At 45.1% G+C, this 20,516-nt stretch overlaps 1 protein-coding gene across 6 annotated transcripts in view; it reads right to left on the reverse strand.

Annotated features, from left to right (window-relative positions):
* The window catches only part of casz1 (castor zinc finger 1), a 276,456-nt gene that overhangs the window by 32,261 nt on the left and 223,679 nt on the right, over positions 1-20,516 (reverse strand). For all 6 annotated transcript variants that reach the window (XM_067970381.1, XM_067970383.1, XM_067970380.1 and 3 more), the window contains 5 exons: positions 19,650-19,740; positions 13,273-13,437; positions 5,786-5,958; positions 4,469-5,310; positions 1,701-1,833 (listed from right to left, as the gene is read on the reverse strand). In XM_067970381.1, the coding sequence (XP_067826482.1) occupies positions 1,701-1,833; positions 4,469-5,310; positions 5,786-5,958; positions 13,273-13,437; positions 19,650-19,740 (1,404 nt within the window). The remainder of the gene's footprint in view (positions 1-1,700; positions 1,834-4,468; positions 5,311-5,785; positions 5,959-13,272; positions 13,438-19,649; positions 19,741-20,516) is intronic.

A 20,516-nucleotide genomic window follows, 5' to 3' on the forward strand; every position in this document is an offset into this window, starting at 1 on the left:
TACATTCTAGGTACAGTCTGCCTGAAGTGTCCTAAATTGTTCGTTCATCCTTCAGCTGACAATTTAAAGAACAAAGGAATCTTGTCGTAACATATCTGGGAAGAAGCTGCTGTTTCAGCCATGTTTAAGTATCACTGTTATCTGGTTGAGTTGTAAAACAAACGTGTACACAGAGTAGTGACCACACGGATCGCAGGCAACACACAGAATCCTTAACCCAATTTTCAGCATGAACTAAGCTTGGTTTAAAAGTCCCCGACACAATGACGCCCTTTAAGATGGTTCTTAGATATCTCCCTGCTTTGCAATTGATTTCTCATAATACCCCTCACCCCCACCCCCACTGAGCAGGGAGTGTTCTCCAGATGCAGCAATGAGCAGAATCAGCCCTGTTATGAAGTACTTAAACTCACTCAAGAGGAGAAAAGTCCTGATGGGATATCATTTTACTCCACGCTGATCTGATCTTGTAACTCATGGGTAATAAAGTGGCAACAACTTATATTTATATAGTGCCTTTAATGTCTGAATACACAGGAGTGTATTCAGACAAAAAACTGACACCGAGCCAAAGAAGGAGATGTTAGGACAGGTGACCAAAGAGGTAGGTTTTAAAGAGCCTCTTATAGTAGAGAGGAGAGAGTGGTGGAGTGGTTTAGGAAGGGATTTCCAGAGCTTAAGGCCTAGACGGCTGAAGGCATGGCCGCCAATGGTGGAGTGAAGGGAGTGGGGGATGCACGAGGCCAGAATTGGAGGGTTGTAGGGCTGGAGGAGGTTAGGTAGAGGCTAGGGAGGGGTGAGGCCATGGAGCGATCAAGTGGATTATGACAGTGGGGATCAGGACTGGCACAATACTAACCGGGGACCCTCAAATCTATTTACTTGAGGCCTTGCTTTTTTTTTCGTGCTTTTATTTTTATAATATTTAGATCTGAAAAGATATTCAGAGGCTTCCTAATAATGACGGGAGCCCCTGGAGTGGGTATGTCAAGTGATGCTCAGGGACAGCTGGTGGTAGAGTGGGTGCAGACCGTTCAGTTAAAGTCCCACCTGAGTGTTGTAACACACTCCAGAGCTCTGGTGAAAATGCAGCCCTTCCAGAGGAAGATTGACTTCTGATTGAATCCGACATCGTTGTGTTATAACCTGCGGACCCAGACTCTGGCCATCAGGACCGTAATATCCCCACATGTGGGGGGGAGGGGGGGCGGGGGGGGGGGGCATGTGTCGGGCCTTCCTGTGGCCCACTTCTTCCACTCAGAGCTCTGCTTCCGTACGCAAGAGAATTTGCATGCCGGACTCAGACTGCAGTTACAGACAATAATGCTGATTTTCTAGGGCGAAATGAGCTGCATTTCAACAGATTAGAAAAGGGTTCAGTGCTAGAGCCTGAATCAAAGAGAGATGGAAAAGTTCTGTGGAAGCAGGGATGAATGGGGGAACGGGGGTTGTGATTCGTGATAACTGTGTTTGATCTGGGGTGTTTGTAGTTGAATATGCTCCTTGCCTGGTTTTACATGTACTATATATGAACGTGGTATCTCATCTAGGCTTTGCCAGCTGTCGGCTTAACAGGACACATTACATGGTTTTTGCGCTCACCTGACATTTGGTTTGACCTACCCACTCCACTCCAGATTGAAGTAACTCACTGCTTTCAAGCTTGGCCCTGCCTGCACACACTCCAACCAGCAACTTACCCGTGATCCTTCAAGCTGAGATCGAGACTCTGGTCCTGCATTGAGTCTTGGGATTGCGTCTTGACGCTATCACTTGGCTCTTGCTTCAACTGAACCAGACTGAACTGGTTTGACTGTGCTTGCTGCCCGTTTCCTGCGAAAGAAGTGCACAACAACAAGTCATCGTTGGTCAGTATTTTTTTTTTCTCTCTGTGACAAGATCTGTTCTGACTTTCCCTCCGTGATGGAACAAGTCGAGTGATAATTAGTGCAAAATTATGTCAAGCCATCGGGACTTTCAGGGCCCGAAATGTCGGTTGAGGGGAAAAGAGAACAAGGCAAAAAGACTTCATTTTTCAGCTGTGGTTGTCATAACTAATTTGCGGTCCTGCCTCTTAACCATTCATTAAATATCATGTTAATGCTGAGGAACTCTGGCAGATTCAGAGTGGTAGACAACCTTCGTCTCCTTTTAGGATGCCTTCGTTTCTATGGAAACGCCGCAGCCTCTCACGGAGCATGCTCAACACGAACATCTGCCATCTATGCCAGATCAAACTTGACAGCCAATCAGATCAGTTCAAACAGTGTGACCCCCCCCAATCAAATTTATAAGAAAGGTATTTAGATACGCTATGTGCGACAAGAATAAATCAGCTGACAGAATTGTCTACACCCAGCTTTTTCTGAAATACCCAAGTGACTGAAATATTAATTTGCCCTCAGGCAGAAAAAAGATAAAAACTGTGCTCTCTCTCTCTCTCTCAAGATGGCTGGTTAAGTGGGGAAAAAAAGTAAAAAGTAGCATGTTCAGTGAACTTTCCCCCGCCCTCCCCTCACCCGGTTAGTGCAGCTTTGTTTTTGATAAAAGTTGCAAAAAAAAAAGCAGATGAAGAAGTTTCAAACTTCCTGACTCTGGCAATTCTTTGGTCTGTTAGCCTCGAAGGCCCTGAAATTACTCCATGGGATACTAAGCACGCAAACGTTTAATGCTTTCAACTGGAATTCCTCTTGCCATTATGTTAGTCACATCTCCGCTAAAACAGCAAGGGGGAGGAATTTCAGAGAAATGTGTTGAGTTTTCATACAATGTAATCTCACAATCTCAGGGCCACAGTCAACACTAACCCTTTTTACTGGTTTATTTGGATATATAAACATCATCCGCCTAGTAAAATCATTCTCTTCCCCTTTCTTTTTAGAAAAAGAACTAGGCCAGAAATAGGAATTCATTGTAAATTTGAGAGATTGTGAACAAAACATGAAGATTAAAAATAAAATGACACTGTGTGTCACTGCAGCATACATACGGTCTTGCTGTCACGTAAAACGAGGCACTTAAGGGTGGGGGTTGTGTTGCCCTGCAGGGATACACTGTGACTACCCTGCAATACAACCCGGGCTGTTACCATAACAACGGCGTTTGTGTCGTATCACCAAACTCGGGCTGCGCAGCAAGGCTGAAACAGCCGGTCTGACACGAGGGGAAATTTTAACCTAGCCTGCCCGTCGGGAAACTGAAAGGATTGGTTCCAACGCTGGTTTTATTCCCTGCCCGATTTTACTCTCCCACTCAATGGAGCAATATTGGGCAGGATGTAAAACCAGAGTTCCATCCAACCCTGTGGGTTTCCCGCCCTGCACATTAGGTTAAAATTCCCCCAAATTTTTAAAGCAGTTTCAAAATGCTTCTATTTGAGGGATGCATTTATAAAGGCGCCCAAACCACTGCCAGCCCCCTCACCACCCCCCCTTCTCTACCGTTATTTTTATTCAATATAAAATTGACAGTTGTTAACTCAAGAGCACTCTGATGAGGTCATCTGGGTCAAACAAATAGCAGCGTTCAGTTTGAAAGCCACAGCTTCCCACCACTGTCCCTTTAACTGAACCAATGCACTTACTGGATTGTTAAACAATTGCAGATTGGAGGAGTCTGCAGGAATTAGTTTCAGATTCCTAGTTTATTAAAATAAAATTGTCCTTAAAAATCTTTGTGGGTTTTTCTTGCTTTAAAAAATACCAAAGATATAGGAAGTTGGTTCGATGACCCTCCATTCACACCTATACTTATTCCGCCCTCAGGGGCTGAACTGTTAATTAAGTTTTGAAGTGTTATCACATTACAATAACATCCAGACTCGCTCTATAAACAGTAACCCAGCTAACAAAAAAAACCCTTAGAATTGGAGTCAAAATCTAAAGACAGAAACTCAAATTAACTTGATGAAATATTTGAACTTTTCCAGGGGAAGAGACAAAACAAGGAAATAATCTTCCCTTTTGTGAGCATAATGATAAGGGCTTTACTGCAAAAGGGAAACACAAAGGACATCGAAGCTACCTTCAACAATAGACAGCCTCTTTCATTTAATATACCAGGCATTACTGGAGGGAGGGCTGAGAATATTACTCAGGGCCTAGTGACTCAAAAACAGTTTTAAAAAATATTTCTGGAGACTCGAGTTCAAATTCAGCCCCAAGAAAATAAATCAAGGTTCTCTTCTGATGCTCTTTCACTTGATCGTTAAGCGGCTCAGTTTCTAGAGAACGTGGGTCCATAGCACAGTATTGACCTGAAATATATTGGGGTTATTTTTCTTTGGAGGGCGGTGGAGGGGGGGGGGGGGAGGGGGAGCAGGAGACAGTTTTCACCTGGTTTGGAATGACTAATAAGTACTGAGCACTGTCAGTGTAAAGTGGAAAATGATCCGTTCCCCAGCACTGTAATCCCTTATTATGGTAAGTACTAAATATTAAAGCAACCTTGTTATTGTGCGGTGGCTTACCTAAATCTGCTGGATTGGATGGCTTGAGAGCAGCAGCTGCAAGGCGTGCCATCATGGGTGAGATGAGCCCCTTGCTCGCTGTGATCTTCTCCATGATTGAGGTCGCAGCAGGAGACAAGCCCGTGGAGTTGCCGGACCCTGAGACGACTTGCGAGGGAGATTCCGTCGGCAACGCGGAAACATTGGAGGAAATGGCGGATATTAGGCTGGCCGCTGTGACGGGAAGGGCCATGGAGACCCTGCTGGGCATTATGGGGAAGAAGGGGCCTGTGCCAGAGAGCCCGGCGTTGGAGAGAGCCAATGCAACTGGTATAGGGCTTGGAAGTGTTTGGGAGAGCACCGTTGACATCTTGGTTACTGGAGTGACACTACTTGTCGGCTTAATCGCCTGGGTGGAGGAGATCTCAGTGGTGGGAGTTGGGAGAAGCATCGGCACTGAAGACTGCTGGCTTGTTGGAGAGGCGCTCAGACTTGAATTCTTGCTGCTTATAGCCGAGTAGTCGATTAGATCATCGTTGCTGGAGTCATCTTGTTCGTTCTCTTTACGGCCCAGCAGCTGCGAAGCTAGGCCAAGGCCCCCTGCATTGCGGATATGGCGGCGCTCGTGCTTACGCTTGTGTGAGGTCATTTGACTGGTGGAAGTGAAGGTGAAGCCACAGCCCATGCGAATGCAGTGGAAGTGGTTGGTGGCTTTGCTGTAGACGCAGCCCTCGTACTTGCACTCCTCATACTTGTAGAACTTCTTGAAGCCATCCTTGGCGTAAGCGTCGTCCTTGATGTGGTAGCTCTTGTGCTTCTCAATGTCACACTTGTTTTTGAAGGTGAAAGTGCAGCCGGGACGCCTGGGGGAAATCAAGAGATTAAAGAGCGGGAGCTAAGGTTTCCCACGTTCCCATTTTTCTTTTGCCCCCCCAAGTTCATTTATTCATCTCAGAGCAGGGCTAAAAGACCATATGCGTCATGGGAATTCCGCTGCACACCCAATGCAATTCGTGGAGGCACCAGAAAACCAAATAACCAACTGAGCACGCTCCATGAGAAAGCCCGTGCATTTGTTACACCTTCCTCCAACGTTTACATAGAATCCACAGCACAGAGACAGGCCATTCGGCCCAACTGGTCTACGCCTGTGTTTATACTGGCTGCTGCCCTAATCTAGAAGCAGCTTTGCTTTCTGAAGTTAACAGCGTTTCCGGTTATCACTTTTATTTACAAACTAGGATGTTGATCTTGTGCATGTACTGAAGACACATTGATGAAGACCTTTGCTTTAATTTTACACACAGAGGAAAATGTATCCCAGAGGGCAGCAGTTACCTGCAGTGGAAGTGTGTTGTTTTCTGTCCATAGAACTGACACCCAAGGGTCCCACAATCTTCGGTTGCTCGGAAACGTTGAAAGCCATCATTGATTAGCTGTGCGTTCTTCTTGTGGAAGTTTTCATGTGTCATCACGTCAGAGGTACTGGTATAAACCTTAGTACAACCCACCTGGATGGGGAGAGAAGCAGAAGAGCCTTTTGAGAGAGTTTTAAGTAGGATCCTAAAGGAGTAGAAGGAGGTGGAGAGGCAGAGAGGTTCAGGGAGGGAATTCCAGAGAATGGGATTCAGGCAGTGAAATGCCCAGCTGCTAATGCTGGGGTGGAGGTGGGGGGGGGGAGGGGTGGGTGGGGGGGAGGGGGAGAAGTGCACAAGAGGCCTGAGTCAGAGGAACGGAGAGTTTGGGGGGCGGGATGGCGGGGTTGTAGGGTTGGAGGAGGATAGGGAGGGGCGAGGTCTTCGAGAAACTTAAACATAAGGATGAGAATTTTCAATTTGAGGCATGGGGCATGTAGGTCAGTGGGGACAGGGGTAATGTGTGAACGGGACTTGGTATGGGTTAGGATGCAGGCAGCAGAGTTTTGGATGAACTGAATTTTACAGAGAATGGAGCGTGGGAGGCCGTCCAGGACAGAATCGGAGTAGACGAGACTGGAGGTGACAAAGGCATGAGTGAGTTTCAGGGGCAGATGGGCTGGATGTAGAGGTGGAGATGGGTGATGTCATGAAGGTGAGAGTAGGTGGTCTTTATGAAGGGGAGTATGCAAGTTGGAAGCACAGCTCAGGGTCAGACAGGATGTTGAGGTTGCGAACAGTCTGGTTTAGCCTGAGACACTGGTTAGACAGGGGGATGGAATCCACGGCGAGGGATCGCAGTTTGTAGTGGGGCCAAAGACAATAACGACAACAACAACAACTTACATTTATATAGCTCCTTCAACGTAGTAAAACGTCCCAAGGTGCTTCACAGGAGCGGTTATCAAACAACATTTGACACCGAGCCATATAAGGAAATATTAGGACAGGTGACCAAAAGCTTGGTCAAAGAGGTAGGTTTTAAGGAGCATCTTAAAAGAGAGAGAGGTAGAGAGGCGGAGAGGTTTAGGGAGGGAACGCCAGAGCTCAGGGTTTAGGCAGCTGAAGGCATGGCCGCCAATGGTGGAGCGATGAAAATTGGGGATGCGCAAGAGGCCACAACTGGAGGAGCGCAGAGATCTCGGAGGGTTGCTGGAGGAGGTCGCAGAGATAGGGAGAGGCGAGGCCATGGAGGAATTTGAAAACAAGGATGAATATTTTAAAATTGAAGCAATGCCGGACCAGGAGTCAATGTAGGTCAGCGAGCACAGCGGTGGATGGGTGAATGGGGCTTGGCTTTGGTCTTCCAAATGTTTAGCTGGAAGAAGTTACAGCTCTTCCAAGCAGTCTGACAGCACAATGGCAGTGGAGGAGTGGAGAGAGGTGGTGGAGAGGTAGAGCTGGGTATTGTCAGCATTCATATGGAAGCTGACCCCATGGCTTTGGATGTTGTCACCAAGGGGCAGCAGGTTGATGAGGAAGAGGAGGGGGCCAAGTATTTTCCTGACATATCTCACCTGCACATTTCACTACTAGTGTAACATTTTACAATCTAAATGTTCTCGTGCCAAAAGTATTAAGGATAAGTGAGAAGTTCAGGCCTGGCTTGCCCCTTTAAGGTTTAAGTCCTTTGATCTGGATTTTCTTTGAAGAAGGAGCTTCACCTTCATGCGTAGAGCTGAGCATTTGATGAAAATAACCCAAAGTAGTGTTATTTTAGGGAAAATAGAGTTACCTTCAGTTTCTAAAAAAAAAAGATGAAAGACTCATCAAAGGATTTACTTTTTCAAGGAACAAGTCAAACCTGCAGCAGTCTCGGAGAGAACTTTCACTTCTAGTTATCTTAAACGATGTTGTCACAGTTGACGCCTTGGCTTTATCTTCGAACTATGACATTTGATATTTAAAATCAGCCAAAGGATTAACCCCTTCACTGGTCTGTCAGGATAGTGGAGGGCTCGGTGCAGCACTGAGACCTACTGTCTCCTTGTCTCTCAGCACTGCTGCTAACTGAAGTCTGTTGGCTACTAATTTCTAAGTTGCATCCATTTTGTGTCCCCTTTTTAAGTGAATCCCGTGCACGTGTCAAAATCTAAAGATAGGAGCAAAGGCAATACAGGCAACAACGGAGACAAAATGGAGGTTGGGGGGGAGGGGGGCAGGCACGTTTCATTTAAACCTAAACACGGGATTGGACCAGTGATGAAACTAGCATCTTTTTATTTTAGATTTTAAAGGAACATTCAGAAGCTTTTCTATCACCAAAGCTTAGAAGTTACTGTGTGATATTAGTACAAACACGTTAAGCTAATACCACTCGCAGTCATTTCTAGGCTCTACTTTGTCGCAGAAGTTGTATTCTTCTGAAACAATGGGGATCATTTTCACCTTTGCCACCTGGGCGGGAATCTGACGGAGCGGAGTGCCCGCCCGCGGGAGAACCCGCTGATTGGAGGGCCCCCGCCCAGCTTTCACTCCGGAGGTTTCTACAATGGGAGGGCGATCTGCTCTGCCAGATTACAACAACAACAACAAACAACGACAACTTGCATTTATATAGCGCCTTTACAATGGTAAAACATCCCAAGGCTCTTTACAGGAGCGTAATCAGACCAAAATTGACACCAAGCCAAAGAAGGAGACATTAGGACCGGTGACCAAAAGCTTGGACGAAAAGGCAGGTTTTAAGGAGTATCTTAAAGGAGGAGAGGGAGTTGGAGAGGTTTACAGAGGGAATTCCAGAGCTTAGGGCCTTAAACAGCTGAAGGCATGGCTGCCAATGGTGGGGCAAAGGAAGCCAGGGATGCACAAGAGGCCAGTTTACTGTCCAGGCAGTGAAGGTAAGAATTACCCTCTCTACGTCATAGAAAATAATATAACTGTAAGAATGAGCACAAAACAGAGACACAGTGGGAGAGATTTTCCTCTCCTTTATGACCAGGGATTGCTCAGTTCCTGGGCGCAAAGCAGAGGAAAAAGTGCAGAGACCTGCTACGCTGGTCCTCCACCCCCTTTGTATTGCCCTAGGATTTCTGGTGCTCCCCCCAAGGTTGTTGTGGAGCAGATGCAAGCAGGGCAAGCCCATGCAAATAAGGCGAGGGGACCTAACAGCGCCTCCTGTCTCATTTTCCAGCAGGAGCACTGACCAGACAAATGCGCCCAGAAGAAGCTGACACTAGGCCTTGCGCCTAGCCTCTCTCAGACTAGAGGATCTGAATGGGGCCTGATGACAACTGTTGGAGCCCACCAGAAGATAAGTATCTCCTTTTGCAGGTTCAGAAAGAAGCCCTTCAGGACTGGAGGGCTTGTGGATGCTGATTTTTGGACAGCAGTTGGAAAGCCCCACAGGCCTCAGCCATTCCATCTCAGGCCTGCAGCAGTGGCTGGATTTTTGCCCCGGATTCTGATTGTCCCTAGAAGTCATGCAGTGTGAACATTAGTGTATCAACAAGGTTGATATGAGATCCTTTTGGTCTGTTTTTCTTGATTTAATAGATGAGGGATAGGAAATGTAACACCCATTTCAGGCACAAGACGGGTAATTTTGAAGTCAATGGAAATGAAAATCAGGAAAGATGTAAAACGGCCTGCTGATTCGCTATCGCCCGTTTTACACTGCCGCATAAACTCAGAATTACCCCCCAAGGTGTTGGTACCAAGCACTCCCAGGTTAGGTAGAGCATAGCCAGATGCAGAGTAAAACTCCCTCCGCTCTGTCCCAAAAATATGCTTCAGTCCCAACCTCAGAACCGCACTCCCTACTGCACCAGTCTGCTTTTTTTCCCACTTCCCACACCCACCATCCTTAGGCCTGTCTGAGTGACAAATTAGAATCAGTTTTATGCTGTATGCCCAATAGGAACCGGATTGAAATGACCCAAACGTATTACACAAAGGGCCCTTACAGCCAGCAGATCGAGGCGACCTCATCAGATCAGTCTGCTAATTCGGAATACAGGTACCACAGGTGAAAGGTCACTGGCTAACCCACTGCACCACCCACTTACCATTTCTCTATTTTTTAAATTATAGAATCATACAGCGCAGAAGGAGGCCATTCGGACCATCGTGCCTATGCTGGCCCTTTGAAAGAGCTATCCAATAAGTCCCACTTCCCCGCCCTTTCCCCGTAGCCCTGCAAAGTTTTCCTTTTCAAGTATATATTCCAATTTCCTTTTGAAATTCCCTTTTGAAAGTTACTACTAAATCTGCTTCCACCACCCTTTCAGGCAGTGCATTCCAGATCAGAACAACTCGCTGCGTAAATAATCTCCTCATCTCCCCTCTGGTTCTTTTGGAGGTCTTAAATCATTTATTTTAAAAGGGTTAATGCCTCTGTTCAAATAACAGAAAAAGGAATTTCAGATGAATGCATTAAGCCCTTGTCTGTTTATATTTGCATAACTTAATTTCAAGGCCTGAGTAAATTCTTTAGTGATGGGAATTTCTGGTTTAATTAATTTGGGTAGAAACACAAAGATTTCATTGACCTCAGTCCTTGTTGCAAAACTCAACAGTAATTCCATTAGTCAATTTCTCCCCTGAAGCCAGTCACTCCTCGAGAGGTGCAGTTATCTTGTTGCTAGTATTTCATCTCAGAGGCCATTCTTAGGATGTGGGCATCGCTGGCAAGGCTGGCATTTATTGCCCATCCCTAGTTGCCCTTAACTGAGCGGCTTGCTAGGCCACTTCAGAGGGTAGTTAAGAATCAACCACGTGGGACTGTAGTCTCATATAGGCCAGACCAGGTAAGAACAGCAGGTTTCCTTCCCTAAAGGATATTAGTGAACCATTTGGGCTTTTACAGCAACCTAACAACTTCATGGTCACTTTTACTGATACCAGCTTTTTATTTCCATATTTCCTTTTAAACTGAATTCAAATTCTCAAACTGCCTTGATGGGGTTTGAACTCACGTTCTCTGGATTACTAGTCCAGTAACATAACCACTTTGCTAGCGTGTCTGTGTTTGTGGGACCTTGCTGTGCGCAAATTGGTTGCCGCGTTGGCTTACAGAACAGCAACTGCGCTTCAAAAACAATTCATTGGTTGCAAAATGCTTAGGGCCAAGCCTGCGGGTGTGAATGGTGTTATGTGAAGCCAAACCCTGACTTTACCTGACAGCGACACACAGGGGTCACCGGAGAAGAGTTGGGAATGGGAAACCAGATCATCCCTTAGGCAGAGGCCAAAGAATAGCCCTAACCCCCACTCTCTGCCTCGGTTAAATCCAGCACAGACCAAGGGTCAAACCTGGAAGCTCCCAGGCCAGCACGGCTCAGTACCATGACAGACAGTACATTTACCCACCGAGGCACTGGAGGGAGGAGGAGAGAGCCGGTGTCATGTTTATATGGGAGTGGCAGGGACAGTGGCAGAGCAATGCATTTTAGCTGGCAAGGGTCGTGGTATGAAAATTACACTGTCATCTTGAAAGTGTTGATAATCCTTGAACTCTGCTGTTACAGTTTTAGTAACTGTTTGTCAATCATCACACAGGGAATCAGACTCAGTAATTTACAATCGAAAAAAATTAAAAAATTTGAGCTATACTCTCCCTAAAAATCATAATGAAATAAATCCCTTATTTCAAAACCTATGAACTTGAGCCCTGTTGTTGAGAAAGGTCAGAGAGATTTATTTTGGGGTAAAAGCCTGCCCTTCTTTTATTGTTTTAACCACATATTCGCTCGACTGGCGCTAAAATTAGCCTCAAGTAATATCACAAACGAGCAGAAATTGCTCTTAAATGACAATATGCCGCTGGAAACAGGAAAAACATTTCCTGGAGCAGATTGAGCTCGGGGAGACACTGCAGAGTTCATAGAGGATATCGCACGCTGGGAACTCAACCACTGCGGATGTGTCGCGAGTGTGAAAGACTGAAGAACTCACAAGAGATGCAGTCTTGCCGGAATTATAGCAGGCTTTGGCATGAGTGAGATTTCAGCTTTTTTTTAAAATCCCATTTGTGTGTGCTTGCTATAAACTTTTTTTTTTCTCTTTCCAACTGAGAGAAAAAAGAAATATCGTTTGAAACCGTTCGAGGCTCCCTCCTAAAACTCTCAGTCGTGTCGTGAGTCGAGCTGTGCTCAGTCAGTGCTGTCGCAGCTCTGACAGCGACGAGGCTTCCAGGGGTTACGCTGGGCTCCCGTGTCCCCACCAGCTTTTCTCAGCGGTGCTGCTTTCACTAACTTCAAAGCTCCTGCTCTTTCTTTCTTCCTTCCTCCTCACCTAATAATGCGGATATGATTTGTCTCTGTGTTCACCCGCACTGTCAGGAAGCAGCCTCACGTCTCAGGGTTTGATACTACGTGACCTGTGACTGAGGTCAGTCTGCTTGGAGGACGCTGTATCATTCAGGCCCCACAGGGCCTGGATTTGGCCCGCCTTCGATTACTGGTCATTCCAGCACCATCAAACAGAGGAAATGTTTCGATTTTTAAAAAATAAATCTTTTGTGTTTTATTGTTATCGCAAATGAAAGGAAAATTTAACACCCGGTTCTTCAGAAGCTGGTTCAAAGGGGCGAGTGTGCACTTCAGCTGGTTAGTAACTCAGATTTAAAACCACACACTAAACAGATTTATTTTCTACTTTTTCTTCCCATCCTCTGTCCTTTTCTATCCACTTCCTTTGAAAGTGATGGCCCCTGCTGGGTACGGGTCTACTGGTAATTCCTGCTGGGTATGGTTCTACTGGTAATTCCTGCTGGGTATGGTTCTACTGGTGACCCCTGTTGGGCATGGGTCTAATGGTAACTCCTGCTGGATATGGTTCCACTGGTGACCCCTGCTGGGTATGGTTCTGCTGGTAATTCCTGCTGGGCATGGGTCTAATGGAACTCCTGCTGGATATGGTTCTACTGGTGACACCTGCTGGGTATGGTTCTACTGGTGACCCCTGCTGGGTATGGTTCTACTGGTAATTCCTGCTGGGTATGGTTCCAATGATGACCCCTGCTGGGCATGGGTCTAATGGTAATTCCTGCTGGGTATGGTTCCACTGGTGACCCCTGCTGGGTATGGTTCCACTGGTGACTCCTGCTGGGTATGGTTCTAATGGTGACACACACACACACACACATTTCCCAGCAGGGATCGCTGAATAGCAGTTACACAGTATATTTTCACTACATTCACTCTATATATTTATCCCTCAACCAACATCACTAAAACAGATTATCTGGTCATTTTCACATTGCTGTTTGTGGGAGCTTGCTGTGTGCAAATTGGCTGCCGCATTTTCCCACATTACAACAGTGATTACTCTGCAAAAAATGTACATAATTGGATGTAAAACGCTTTGGGACGTCCCAAGGTCATGAAAGGCGCTACATAAATGCAAGTTCTTTGTTTCTTTTTCTTTAAAGCAGCAGGAGCCGGCTGGGTCCTGGTGGGAGTGGGTTACCTGCATGCAGTGGTAGTGTGTGCTCTTCCCATTCAGGTGGCAGCCATGGTAGTAAACGCTGCAGTCATCCAGGGGGCTGAACCGCATGAATCCGTGCTGCAGGGAGTTATCCCTCTTCTTGTGCATGTTGTAATGTCGAATCACATCCTGTTTACTGGTAAATCTCTGTCGAAAGAACAAAAAAGAATCAGGATGATAGATTTTTGTTCGGTAAGGGTAATTTTTGTTCGGTAAGGGTATCATGGGATATGGAGCGAAGGCAGCAAAATGGAGTTGAGATACAGATCAGCCATGATCTAACTGAATGGTGGAGCAGGCCCAAGGGGTTGAATCCTAATTAACTCCTGTTCCTAATGTTCCTACACCCACTTTCCTTTAGGTTGACCAGGCAATTTCAAGTCAGAGACAGATCAATACCACTTACTGTGCCATGTAGCTGATATCCGGTCATTGCTGGTGGCATAGAGGTATTCAAAATCATGAAGAGTCTAGGCAGAGTAGATAGAGAGAAACTGTTCCCATTGACGGAAGGGTCAAGGACCAGAGGACATAGATTTAAGGTGATTGGCAAAAGAACCAAAGGTGACATGAGGGAAAACTTTTTTTTATGCAGCGTGTGGTTAGGATCTGGAATGCACTGCCCGAGGGGGTGGTGGAGGCAGATTCAATCATGGCCTTCAAAAGGGAACTGGATAAGTACTTGAAAGAAAAAAAATTGCAGGGGCTACGGGGAAAGGGCAGGGGGAGTGGGACTAGCTGGATTGCTCTTGCATAGAGCCGGTGTGGACTCGATGGGCCAAATGGCCTCCTTCCGTGCTGTAACCTTTCTATGATCCTATGATTTTATGATCAGATGATGGCACTGATTTTCCCGCCATCTATTGCAGTGGTAATTTATGGGCAGGGCCACTGTGATTGAATAAGTCAAATCTCACCACTGTTACAAGGGGTTCACAATCTGCAATTATGTCCATTTGTAATTAGGGCCGGTAGTTTATGGTGACTCAATAAGTCTAATTCTGTTTTTATTAAATGGGATTCTGAGATTTTCCACTATTTAGGTGTTAAATTCGCGTTACGCAATTCTATCCATTTTCCACGAAAACCACTAACCAGCGGCCCTCCCTCGTGGCTGAGATATTCTTTTGTTGTCACACTGGACCAAAATCATCAGTATGCATTGTCTGAACTTTGCCTCCTTTTCTCTTTGTGGCCATTGTTCGGACCATGCTAGATGAGGGAATGATTCTGTGCCTCTGGTAAAGGGAGGGAATTATCATAGAATCTTACAGCATAGCAGGAGGCCATTCGGCCCATCGTGCCTGTGCCGGCTCTTTAAAAGAGCTATCCAATTAGTCCCACTCCTCTGCTCTTTCCCCAAAGCCCAGCAAATTTTTCCTGTTCAAATATTTATCCAATCCCCTTTTGAAAGTTACTATTGAATCTGCTTCCACTGCCCTTTCAGGCAGCGCATTCCAGATCAGAACAACTCGCTGCCTAAAAAAAAAATTCTCATTCTCCCCTCTGGTTCTTTGTAAGCTTTTTTAAATATCTAACTGCAACTTTTTTTAAGTTCACAGTGAGATTTGGGAGACTCCTAGATCCCAGTGAGAAGTCCATTTCTCTGTCTTTGCACGCTTTTCATTTGATTCCTAATCCTTCTGTTCCGTTTGAAGTGAAATTATTAATTCCGACAATTTTTCAGGATTTAACTCCTTTTGCTCTGGGCCCGGCAGTGCCCCAGAAATCTAGAAGCCCACCGTGACTCAGCTCAGCATGCCCGGGTCTGGTTGATGTGACGAAGGGGGAGCAAAATTCCGATACTGCCTAGTCAAAATACCATCCAGATGATAGAAAAACCAGGGCCACTACAAGCAGCAATTTGAAGCACGGAAACCCCCAGCAGATAGACTGAACTCCCTTTATAATCCCTCTTTATACCATAGGTAGGGGATAGAAACGACTGAGTACCAGCTATTAAATGACACTTTACAGTGTTCTAAGTGCATCCCTTATGTCATAACAGTTTGCTTGTAAAAGCTTAACTGCTTTTAATGTTTCCATAATTTAAAGTCCATTTCAATCCAGCCGTGGCATTTCTTCTGCTGACTCGTTTGATTTTACGTTTTAAAAAGAAAGTGCATTTTTTTAAGCCTCGCCTTCCAAGCAATGTGCCCCCTCTCCCTGCGTTCTAGCCCTCCTAACCTCACCTAGGGAAGCAGCCTAACACGGGCTCCCAGGCCTCTGCCAACGCTTCTCTGAAAGTGAAGGATGCACAAGGACATCCGCAGGTGGAGAGATGCCGTTGAGATTCCCTCTTGCCCCGAGGTGAGGAGCCCAGACTGGGCTGTCCCGGCCACTTAGGCTGAGATCGGGAATCGGAGTGAATAATTTCCCTGTTAAATCTGCAGGGTAAGGTTTAATACTTATGATTAGTTTACACTAATACAGTCCTACTCAGGGGGCAGACTGAATACATGAGCTGGAACAATGGGATTGGCAGTTTATTCCACTCATCAGTCAGGTCTTCATTATCCAGAAGTGGTTTCTAAGGTGCTTCTCACTGAATAAACTGCTTAGCTCACTCACTCTCTTTCTCTTAGTGTCTCATCCACGGATTTCACGAAAACCATCTAATTCTATCTTAAAGTTGTATGAAAGGGCAGGTGTATTAATCTGAATTGCTACTAAAAGTACATTAACTGTTTATACCCTTGTGAAATCGCACTGTGTGACACTAGTAAAGGAAATGTTAATGCCTTTGTATGAAGGTCCTTTGTCCGCTAGTTTAACAAAGCTATTAATCTGTTTATTTGAGATTAGTTAATGCCTTGGTTAAAAAAGCAGACAGAGAAAACTCAATCTGAAAGTTGTTACCAATTTCAACCCTTTACTGTGGGTGCACTTGGACGGTGCCTCTCGGTTATCCATTGTTCCCGTGGGTAGTGAACTTTGTAACAAAAAATTTGGTAAATGGAACAACGGGAGACACCAATATCTCCCTTTATAATAATTACAATTCAGTCCAATTGAATACAGCATAGTTAATGAGTATTTTATCACTATATTTGCACCATCTAACATTCAAGGAGGATCTGAACTACCAACATCATTTGATTTGGTTTCAATCTTGATTTGCCCATTACCATTCACCCACACAGGACAGCACCGAATCAGGTGGTTAATGCCGAGGACTGAAACTCCTGCTACCATGGGAGCTCAGCAATGACATTGCAAGAAGAGCAGCAGATTTGGAAGTGCGATGGAAGACAGCAGAATGTGTGCCGGATCAGTGGAGAAAATGCAGCAAAAGCCATAGAAAGAGAGAGTGAGAAAGGGAGAGGGAAAATGCGAGCGAGAGAGAGAGAATGCGAGAGAACGAAAAGAGAATACAAGAGAGCGAGATAGAGATGCGGCTGGACTCGAATTTTCTCAATAATCTTGTCATGCATTCAGATTTATCCCTGCTCTAGAATTTAGTCAATATTTAATTTTAATTTTTTTAAATTCAGTCTGCAAGGCAAGGGACAATGCTTCACTAAAATGGCAACAGATGGTAAGACTGACGCTGGCAACAGTAAACAAGAATCACAGCCAGCTGGCACTAACGCAATGATTTTTAATGGGAAGAAAAAGCCCCCATGTGAAAAAAATCACAGTACTATCATCAACAATAAATAAAAGCTGCAAGATATTACAGGAGGTAAATCTGGTTTGCACTTTTTTTTTTAGAAATTGATTAATTTATTTTGTTCATGCAAATGTTAAGTACTGCGTGGAAAAATGAGTTAAATGGAATTGTAAATACAGCACAGGAGCCACTGAAGCTGAGCTCGGATCCCATCAAACTGCTCTTCGGATCAACCTGTTTGAGGCGGCCTCAATGACGCTGGTGTACCAACGCACTGTGGAAGGATGGCTCGGCCGTGATTCTCCGCACGCTGACTGCCCAGCATCATTCATTCCGCCAGGAGCAAGCGCTGAGCGTTCGTAAAGGAAAGGGAAAATTAGGAAAGGGGGCAGATCCACACTGTTCTGGCCCAGCTCCTACCAGCCAATCTCCGAGAAGTACTTGCAGAGACTGGGGAACGGCGGGAAGCCCTAAAGAGCTGGAGAAGTCACGGGGTCATTTTGACTTCGAGCGACAGTGTAAAACGGGTGGTATCGGATCAGCCGCCTTTTATTCGTCTTTCTCCATTTTGTTTTACACCATCACCCAAAGTCAAAATTATCTCATGCAGATTTCTACTACAGTGTGTTTCCAAATTAAGACCAATCAAAAATGAAACGATTAAATGCCATAAGCAGCAAATAATTTTATATGCGGGGCAGGGAAAATCTGCTGACTTTAGCAAAGACGTTGGTGTGAGTTTTAAGTCGGAAACATTGCTTTTTACGCACGTCAAAACTTTCATCCCTAGGGGTCTTCGGTTGTTTGCCTCTGTTTTTGCGCACAGCATTTCAGACTTGTGTCTCTCACTACTAAAAGTGAAAGCTTCCAGCTAGAGAGATCCCAGTTTCGAATCCCAGTACCCGTCACACACTCCCAGTGTAACTTACTCGAGCTGGTGGGTTTAACGGGAGGATGAAGGAAAGGGGAAACTGGCTGGGGAAGGGGCTCCTGATGACCCAGTTGGATAAAAAGATGCAGTGAGAAGCCTGGGGACTGAAAGGGAGCTATCAGGGAGTCAAGGCCAAATGTAGCCTTCAGTTGAGATGGGGATAGAGGGAGAGAGATACTTGGAGCAGGGTGCACAGACATATGGTTTTTAATAAGATTTGATATTATAATTTATAGTTAAATAGCAATCCTTAGGGCAATTTGGAAAGCAGAGAAGTAAAGTTGGTTGGAGCATTGGTCTTTCTCTACAGTACAGGCTGAGGAGCCAAGAGACTGAGGTGCTGCAGCACCAGCACTGGTGGGAGGGCATAATTACAGGCATATTCCATTATAAATGTGGACGTATAATGGAAAATTGAAACAAAAACGTAACAGCAGGAAGTAAGGTTTTGTCATCAGGAAGTGCACACACACATAAGATTGTTAACATATTATGGATATATATTTTTATGCCTCCGTTTTGAATGCAATTTTTTTTTTTAGCACAAAATTGTATTTGAATATTCTGAACAAATCCACACAGATGACGACACTAAAAATGGAATATCTGGATTCAGGCTAATTACTCCTAATTCGAAATTTAACATTTTCTTGCTTTCAAAATGCAGTGTTTTCAAAATATTTAGCCAGCGGTTATATCCTGTACCAAATCAAAAAATGCCCTTTTTTTTATTTAGACTGAATTGTGTACATTTTTCACAAAGAAAATGACAATTGCGGGGTCAAAATGTAACAGTCTGGATTTTACGATCGGCACCACTTTGCCCCAGGTGGTAACCTCAGAATATTTTTCCAATTTTTACAAATTTAAGGTTAGAAATGGCTGCTGGGGATATTAGCGTATGAATGCTTAATGTGTTTGTGGGACATTACAAATCAAAGGGTTAACGCCTCTTAAAACAACAGAGGAATGTCACACAAACACATTAAGCACCAGTTCCCTAATATCACCAACATTATAGGGGGAGGGTTTCTTCGTCAGCGCTCCTCAATTTGTGATTTTCCATCCGTACATTCGGACTGGAGTTGTGCAGTTTTCTGACATGTGCTCCTGGTGTTTACCAGAGTGGAAAACCTTCCATTAACTTTTAGTTTAAACTAATTCCAAATTGTTAAGCAGTTGACATTTTTAGTAATACATCCGAGGGTATTTCGGTGGGTCGTTTGCTACGAGAAGGGCCAACGCAACTCATAGGACCAATCTGTTTCGAAGATCTCAAAAATTGAAAGGACAGCCATTGATTTTGACCGAACTCGCCCGGCGATAACATGACAGGTTCGGGTCAGATGCCCGATTTTAGGGTCCATTGGGCGTCCGACCCAAACCCGATCTCGCCGGGGCGGGTTAGGTTAAAATCGGGGCTGACATTTCTCATTGGTGACTTGATTTCCTCTGGCAGTGCACTGGTTAACGTGTTCAGGTTAAATGCCTTTTTATGCTATTGTAACACCATTAACCCACATGTGTCCTACCAGAGGAAGTTGGTCATCTCTCTGTTGCCTTCTCTTAACAGGGAATTCTGCTGTTCCATTCAGAACTCTTCGACGCAAAGTTAACTCCTTATCCAGTCAGCCAAACTCATTCACATTCCACTCTTAACTTTTTGATTTTTTTTTTAGGGAAAACGACTTCTGTTTACTTGCTGTAACAAAATCGTAGGCGAGTGTGTAAAGAACATGTTTTTTGATTTTAGTACGGATAGCAAACAGAGGTAACCGTGTGCTGTTAGACCTGCGGCCTGGGTGGCTGCCGTACCTGGTAGTTGCACTCAGGATCCAGACAGTGGTAATGCTCTCTGTACTGATAGGCGCAGTGAATGTGCCCACACTGCTGACTGCCGGAAAACCTGGAAATGAGGAAAAAGCAAGAATGACTCAGTGAGATATCCGGCTCTTTGCCTTCAAGTATCCCTTTTTTTGTCGGCCTACCTGTAGTTTGGTCCAGTACCCTCTGACGCCCTGATCTAACGTACGCTCTAACTATTGATCGAGTAATGTCAGATGTTCCCACCTACAGTACCCATTTGACCCAGGTCTTGCACTAGGACCAACACGACCAGCTTTTGCACCACTGTGGAAAACTCTGCTCCTGACTGTCGTGGGCCGAGAGCAGACATCTGCCTGTGCACTAGTGTTGCTGCTGCTGGTTCCACAGAGCTTTGGTACTTAGTCTTGCAGCCTTTTCTGAGCTACATTTCAGCCCATTGAAATTACTTTATATATTTGAGGGGGAAAAAATGTCATCGGCCTATACTCAATTTACGAACCCTTATTCTTTCGGGGGGGGGGTTAAAATCATCAAACAGTGGGCCAGCAATTAGGACAAAGTCCCCTTAATACCTCAGTCTTTTTAAACACTAGTGGGGGGAGATTTCCTTCGGTTGCAATGTGTTAGCAACATCATAAATGTAGCAGAAAGATTCCCTACCTTCACCATTTCCAGCAAAATTGTTAAAAGCATTTTAAAAGTAGGCATTTGCGATTTTGCTAGGAATATTGAAATCGTCCCGTTATGTTTACCATGTCATTAACACATAGTGACCAGGGGGGGCCTCCCCTCTCACTGTTAACAGCCTGTTGACTAGAAATGATTGTGCTCCAAACACCAGTGCATTTTACAAAG

This window comes from Heptranchias perlo, chromosome 32, assembly GCF_035084215.1.
Source record: "Heptranchias perlo isolate sHepPer1 chromosome 32, sHepPer1.hap1, whole genome shotgun sequence".
Classification (NCBI taxonomy): Eukaryota; Metazoa; Chordata; class Chondrichthyes; order Hexanchiformes; family Hexanchidae; genus Heptranchias; species Heptranchias perlo.